Source organism: Somniosus microcephalus, chromosome 33, assembly GCF_052327205.1.
Source record: "Somniosus microcephalus isolate GS21.2 chromosome 33, FLI_Smic_1.0, whole genome shotgun sequence".
NCBI lineage: Eukaryota > Metazoa > Chordata > Chondrichthyes > Squaliformes > Somniosidae > Somniosus > Somniosus microcephalus.
This window is the reverse complement of record NC_141019.1, coordinates 19,392,093-19,399,861: the sequence shown is the minus strand read 5'-3', so window position 1 is coordinate 19,399,861 and position 7,769 is coordinate 19,392,093. Positions and strand designations below refer to the sequence as shown.

Genomic DNA, 7,769 nt, shown 5'->3' with positions numbered 1-7,769 from the left:
TCAGCAGGATAGCAGAAAGCCTCCGACAGGTGTGGAACTGAACTCCAACAAGAGTCGGGGCGTTCAGGAACGATTTGTTTTTATATATAGAGAAGGGGGCAATCCAAAAGCCCAACTCTTGGTAAAACCAAACTGGCCCAGGTTTAGGTGCTAAGTGCAGATTAGTATTCAGCTGGGGCATATAACCAGCAATGTTCTAACCAAAAGTATCAACCCCAGTGAGCCAGAACGAGGTGAGGGGGAATTGATTATTGCACAGAGATTAGGGGCTAATTAGACAGCACCTTCAAAGAGGCACAACAGGCCGAGTGGCCTCCTTCTGCATGGGAAGATTCTACGATTTTACAATACAATTGCTTCAACAAAACAGCCACGCAAATGAAAAATCTATCTTTATTTTTCCCAATATGTACACACTTTGCAAGTCTGATTGTAAACTGTGAAGAACATAATACATCAGTTAAAACACACTCCAGTTAGATCAAATACACAGTGGGATGGACCGAAACATTGCTGAGTTTGGTATATTGACGACCATGTTGTCGCTATCAAGCCAGATTACCAGCAAAAGGTTTGGATGGAGCAGGATAGAATGGTGGCTTTGCTTACCTTTGTTTTTTTGAGACAGACCGAGGTAACAAAGAAGTCTTAGCGCGAGTTTGTCTGCTCGCTGTTGATTACAAGGTGACTGTACTATTACTGTTCAAGCCCCACTCCAGAGATTGAGCCCATAATCTCACTTTACATTCCCCAGTGCTGCACTGTCGGAGGTGCCGTCTTTCGGATGAGACGTTAAACCTGCTCTCTCAGGTGGACGTAAAAGATCCCACAGCCCTATTTCGAAGAAGAGCAGGGGAGTTCTCCCCAGTGTCCTGGGCCAATATTTATCCCTCAATCAACATCACTAAAACAGATTAATTGGTCATTTCTCACATTGCTGTTTGTGGGAGCTTGCTGTGCTGTGTTTCCTACATTACAACAGTGACTACACTTCAAAAGTACTTCATTGGTTGTAAAGCACTTTGGGACTTGCTATGGTCATGAAAGGCGCTATAGAAATGCAAGTTCCTTCTTTTCTGGTGCCCCCATAGCTTGGTTGGGAATTACACCACCCAGATAGAACTGAGCTGGACATATCAGAAGGTGCCTGGGATGGCAGGAATGATGTATGAGGAGAGATTGGGTCGATTGGGCTTATACTTGCTGGAGTTTAGAAGAATGAGAGGGGATCTCATCGAAACTTATAAAATTCTAACAGGACTAGACAGATTAGATGCAGGAAGGATGTTCCCGATGGCGGGGAGTCCAGAACCAGGGGTCACAGTCTAAGGATAAGGGGTAAGCCATTTAGGACAGAGATGAGGAGGAATTTCTTCACCCAGAGAGTGGTGAACCTGTGGAATTCTCTACCACAGAAGGCAGTTGAAGCCAATTCATTAAATATATTCAAGGAGTTGGATATATTTCTTAAGGCTAAAGGGATCAAAAGATATGGGGAGAAGGCAGGGACAGGGTACTGAGTTTGGATGATCAGCCATGATCTCATTGAATGGCGGAGCAGGCTCGAGGGGCCGAATGGCCTACTCCTGCTCCTATCTTCTATGTTTCTATGTGCCAGGTTTGGTCTATGCTGAGTTAGCAGATTCTCAGCCAAGGAGGTGACAAGGGTGCTACAAATGGAGAGATTGAGGGGGTGGGGGTGGAAGAGGAGGCTTGGCCTACCTTACCTGATCTCTATCCAGTGACCTGTGCTGTATGCGTGGACATTGGGGAGACACAGAATCAGGCTTGGGGGTGATGTGTTTTCCCCCTCCCCCCTCCGCCAAGTCAAAAAGCTTGAGCAAGGTACCTGAATTTACCTGAAAGCCCAAGCAATAAAAAGCTGACTCGAGAGGAGTTTCTGTAAACATTTGATATGAATATCTGCAAGCCAGTACACGATGTCTATAGGAGGCGCACACAGCGCATTGGCACTCGATGTTCTATTCACATCACCAATCCTACTGTATAGGCAAGCAGCTTGTGGCTTTAAGCAAAGCAGCTTAACCCTTTCAATATGGCTCCTCTGGAGCCCAGCGTGCCCTGCATCCAGCATGGTGGCAGCCAAGAAACAATCCTCCCAAACGCCATCAGAGATGAGATCAGTGTTATCTTGCTGCTAAAAGGTTGGTAACTGCCCTTTGGTGGGACACATGGCCTTTTGGAAGTTAAGATAAGTTGGAGATGGGGTGGGGGGGGGGGGGGGGTGGAATTGTCCCTCTGGGAGTGTATGGGATGGTGAGGGCGGGAATTGTCCCTCTGGGAGTGTATGGGATGGCGAGGGCGGGAATTGACCCTCTGGGAGTGTATGGGATGGTGAGGGCAGGAATTGACCCTCTGGGAGTTTATGGGATGGCGAGGGCAGGAATTGACCCTCTGGGAGTGTATGGGATGGTGAGGGCAGGAACTGTCCCTCTGGGAGTGTATGGGATGGCGAGGGCAGGAATTGACCCTCTGGGAGTTTATGGGATGGCGAGGGCAGGAATTGACCCTCTGGGAGTGTATGGGATGGTGAGGGCAGGAATTGACCCTCTGGGAGTTTATGGGATGGTGAGGGCAGGAATTGACCCTCTGGGAGTGTATGGGATGGCGAGGGCGGGAATTGACCCTCTGGGAGTGTATGGGATGGTGAGGGCAGGAATTGACCCTCTGGGAGTTTATGGGATGGCGAGGGCAGGAATTGACCCTCTGGGAGTTTATGGGATGGCGAGGGCAGGAACTGTCCCTCTGGGAGTGTATGGGATGGTGAGGGCGGGAATTGTCCCTCTGGGAGTGTATGGGATGGTGAGGGCAGGAACTGTCCCTCTGGGAGTTTATGGGATGGCGAGGGCGGGAATTGTCCCGCTGGGAGTTTATGGGATGGTGAGGGCGGGAATTGTCCCTCTGGGAGTTTATGGGATGGCGAGGGCAGGAATTGACCCTCTGGGAGTTTATGGGATGGCGAGGGCAGGAATTGACTCTCTGGGAGTTTATGGGATGGTGAGGGTGGGAATTGACCCTCTGGGAGTGTATGGGATGGTGAGGGCAGGAATTGACTCTCTGGGAGTTTATGGGATGGCGCGGAGGGGGGAAGAACTGACTCTCTGGGAGTGTATTACAGTAGTATTTGCAGAAGATCTTTCCTCCACCCACCCTCCGAACAGAAATTGTAAACCACTGGTGGAAGCCAGGCAGAAGGTTCCATGCCAGCTCGCTTGACAACCTTACCCAGCAACATTTCGGCCAGTCGATGGTGCAGTGGGCCCCTTGTTTGAAGCCGTGCAGCATTTGAAATCGTATTAGCAGCATGAAGAAACAGATTTACAAATACCGTCACCAGCCACAACAGCACAGAGGCCCCATACAAAAATATTCAAAGAGGAAGCAATTTGTTTATACAACAGCAGTAGTCATAAACTTAACCTAGCATGTCAAAGTCAAAATACAGGCTCTAGAATATCAAGTTTCACATCAAAACAAAAGTATTTACAATTGTAACGATTTCTATTTGCATACCGTGAGGTAAATTTTTTTAAAAAGGGATGGGAGAGGGGGAGGGGGTGGGAAGTCAGTAGTTTTCAGTAGAATGAGAAACGGATTCCCACGTGCAGTACATGCCAATCTACTTTGGCGTCCAGTTCCAAATCAAGTGGGCATTCGGTGCCAGGCCATGTTCAGCAGGAGGTCACTGTACCATCTGCAAGAGAGGCTGAAAGCAACTGAAGGGGCACAGTTGCCATGGTAAAGCATCTGGCCAGCTTTTTTTTTGCTACAGTCATTTAAACACAGGAGGGTGCGCTGACCTCATGGCTGTGCCAATCGGGTATGGGATGGGGGTAGGGGGGAGCTCGATAAAGAGAACCCCATTGTAAAGTTCACACTTATCGCCATTTCCCAGGTCACGATAGGTTGACTGGAGATTTCCTCCCCCGCTCCCCCCAGAGATTGGCTTGGGAATGCGGCCTGTCCAGAAAGGCTTCAATATGACAACAATGCTCTTGTAAGTTTTAAGAGCAGGCCCCAAGCTCACTCAAAAGCCGTGCTTGGCAGACAATAAACCCCTTTACCCATAATTCAAAGGCTGTACATAGCATCAAGCATGACCGCACCCCCGTGCTTTCATTTTGAAGTGTCTCCAAGATGGCGGACAGCTCAAAAGCCCAGCGACACTTGCAGCTAATTAGGTAGAGGACGGAGGCAGGTGAGTTTTTCCTTTTAAAAACCCAGGCTCAGTAGGTAAATGCACTGATGTGTTACAGATCAATCAGGTCTACGGTTCGATCCCTGGTCTGCACAGAGTTAAGTCTCTCTCATGAATGGATGGATGATGAAAATGGTTGGAGATCCAGCGAGGGCGGGATCAGTGTTGCCTCGGTGACCCTCGCCCTCCCTTGCGGAATTGACCCGCCGACACTTGAACGGAGGTGCTGAAGGGGGCGGCCAGTGGAATCGTCCCCCCAGCATTCGCTGGTGCCAGGGGTGCGAGCGGCTCGTTCGACCGCCTCCTGTGCCCGCGCAAAACGACAACCCGTTCAGCTCCTTTCTCGCAATGTACATTAAACGCTTCAAATCTGGAGTGATCCCAACAGACCGCGCTGGAAAACAGCTCTCCAAAAAAAAAATCCTCGGATAGCACGATCCCCATTCACCTGCTGGGTTTTGAAGTTGCTGCAAGTCGAATTTTAACCAGCGACTTTCTCTCTTCCACCCAACCCCCCGCCCCCCCTCAAATATTGCATATTAAAAAAACAGCCAGTTAAAATAGTCAACAATTGCAAAAAAAAATGTCGTTGGGTCAGTTACAGAAAACTGGCTAGGTGACAACTCTGAAGGGGGAGGGGGAAGAGTACAGGCAGAACAAAGACCATCTTCTTTTATTGAGCAGAGGGTCAAGGGCCAGAGTGCCATGCGGTGATTTGAGATGAATCAGCTCTCTTAATACACAACTGTAGCACGGACACACTAGCACTAGATGTCACCAGCACACTTCACTGCCAAGCTGTGGAGAACTCACAAGGAATGCAGTGGCAGAAAGTGAGTACTGCAACACCTGGTCCTCCTCTGCAAACTGGGAATCTTTAAATCAAGCAGGGATCCCAGACTTTTTAAAAACCTATATTCCTCCTGTGCCTTCAATAGCTCGATATTGGAGAGCGAGGACCTCCATTCCATTTCCATTCCTATCATTTTAAGGCATCCTGAAATGTCCTCCAATCTTGTACCAACGGACAATTACCATTGCATTGAAGACCATGTGAAAAGGGTACCATGTTTTTCCTGGGCATACGCTGGAAGCTCTGTAGCACTAAACACTCCACCACTAGATGTCACTAGCATTCTCTTCCATCCCCCACCCGCTCAGCAGTATAGTACTTACAAGGCATGAAAGAGGTCTCTAGTGGCAGAAAGTGAGTACTGCAACATCTTAGTCCTCTACAACTCCTTCAAAATGGGTTCTGTAGTAATCCAACAGCATCCCAGACTTCTGGTCTGAGGTCAGAAGGTTACTGGATTACCACAAGCTCCATAGAAAGATGGCAATGGTATTTCCCATTCCCATTCAATGCAAAAACCCATGGAATAAGACCAACCTCTCAATATTCTCCAAAATGGCTCAGCCTCTCTCAGTTGCCCATGGCTGTTACTGGCATTTTGGTACCAATAAACTACAAGGGGGGGGGGGGGGGGGGGCGGTGTTGCGATGAAGCCAATACCTCAACGCAGTTCCCAGTTTGAAGTTTCTAATTCATCACCTCAAACTCATCCCCTTCACAGCCACCGCCATCGATGGATCTGCAAGCTCAGCCCAGTGTTCGCTCGCTCGCTCCGAACACAGCCAATGTTTTTTGGGGGGGGGGGGGGGGGGGGGGGGACCACAATCTGCAATTATGCTGCCCTGGTGTTTCTCCACGTCACGTGGACAACAGCCTTCAAACCCAAGCAACGTGAAGGGGGGGGGGGGGGGTGGGGGGGTGTTCCTCACATTTCCGCACCCCTGCAATCCCAAAGAAACAATGCCACGGAGTCTGCTTCATAGCAAGGCTCTCCCCACACCAATGTTGGGAGTGCTCCCCGAAAGCCCTACTAACACAGTGGTCACAGACTTCAAGCGGGGTACTGTTGGGCGGGCGATCCTCAGGTGACCCAACGTTAAAAACACAAGGATGCACTGGCTCAAAGTATCAAGGAAATGACCAGGTCAGTCAGTCAGCCTCGCTGCACTGAAGATTAAAGTTTTTTTGTTTTATATAAAAGTTAACTTGCCTCATGCAATAATCTGAAAACCTGTTTGTTAAGACAAGGGACCCCAAGAGCTCAGTTCCAATAAATTGCTGCTCTTGTCCCTCCTACCTGGCAATTCCTCTTCTTTTATACAACAATAAAAACGGAGAACAATCTTCTCTACTTCTTACATGGACCTTAAAAGGCATTAAAAAAAAAGGGAGTTTCTAAAATAATTTTTTTTTTTAAAAACTCGGGGCACCCACTGTTTAAGGAGCACGTTGCAATTTCAAAACAAGCCAAATAGTCTCATTGTTCGCTCACAAACAGATGCCAATTTTTAGTGAAGGAGTAGTTCTATCCTTCCCCATCGCTGGGAAGCCATTTTGTCCCTTCCTTGTTATGAATATTACCAATTTCCTATCAAAATTTGATATATAATAAGCTCCTAATACTTATTGTAGTCTTGATTTGCCCCTTCTTTACTCAAACCTCCCCCCACCACCCCGTTACCCTCCCTCCCCCCAAATAAAACAGGATACTCTTCCAGTCAACACTTCAGCAGGATTGGCTCTTTAAGTAGTGAGGTAGACGTTGCTCTGCAGCCACAGTGGCAGGTGGTGAAGGTTCGATTCCACAGTGCCATGCTTCCCTGCTTTCTCTCCTCTTCCTTACATCTTCACGTCTTCCTGTATGCTCAGCTGCGACAACGCTTTCTTGATGCGCAGAGCGGTCAACCTGGCTGCTCCGTTGGCGTACCAGCATTCCCGCATGATCTTGGTCATGACCCGTAACGCCTGGTTTTGAGAGAGAGAGAGAGAGAGAGAGAGAGAGAGAGAGGTGGACAAAAGTAAGGAGACGTCATCACAGGCAAGCACAGAGAAGACCCTCCCATCCCACTCCCACACCCTAACAGAAGCCCACCATATCTGATCCCCTTTCCTCCAGGCCTCCCAGGTGAGGTCACTGACGAGGAGGAACCACCTACGTCCCACCTGGCCTCGTCTGGTTCCAGATCAGCTTCCAGACTGGTCAGAACGTTGTGGAGCTCTCCAAAGCGCTTTACGGCCAATGAAGTACTTTTTTTTTTTTTTGAAGTGTAGTCACTGTTGTAATGTGGGAAACGCGGCAGCGAATTTGCACACAGCAAGCTCCCACAAACAGCATGGAGATAAACGACCAGAGATAATCTGTTTTAGTGATGCTCGTTCCCCTGGCTCTTCAAATAGTGGCGGTGGGATCTTTTACGTTCGCCTGCGAGAGCAGTCGGGGCCGCGGTTTAACGTCTCATCGGAAAGACGGCACCTCCAACAGTGCTGCACTCCCTTCAGTGTTGCATGCAAGCACTATTGTTACATTACTCTTTGTGAAGGACCATTCTCAGGAATGATGCACCACAGTGACAGGTGCAATAACTCATAGGTGAAGGGGACTTGGGCCTCAAATGGCCTCCAGGCTGTATTAGGAGTACCAAAGTCAATAGCCACATGCTCCTTCCCAGCAACTAAGGCCTTTAGGATGGCAAAACC

At 48.8% G+C, this 7,769-nt stretch overlaps 1 protein-coding gene across 2 annotated transcripts in view; it reads right to left on the bottom strand.

Moving 5' to 3' along the window:
* Positions 1 to 375: 375 nt before the first annotated feature.
* Positions 376 to 7,769, bottom strand: part of LOC147096986 (activin receptor type-1B-like) — an 81,339-nt gene continuing 73,945 nt past the window's right edge. For both annotated transcript variants that reach the window (XM_085972695.1, XM_085972696.1), the window contains one exon: positions 376 to 7,037. In XM_085972695.1, the coding sequence (XP_085828821.1) occupies positions 6,912 to 7,037 (126 nt within the window). In that variant the 3' untranslated portion in view covers positions 376 to 6,911. The remainder of the gene's footprint in view (positions 7,038 to 7,769) is intronic.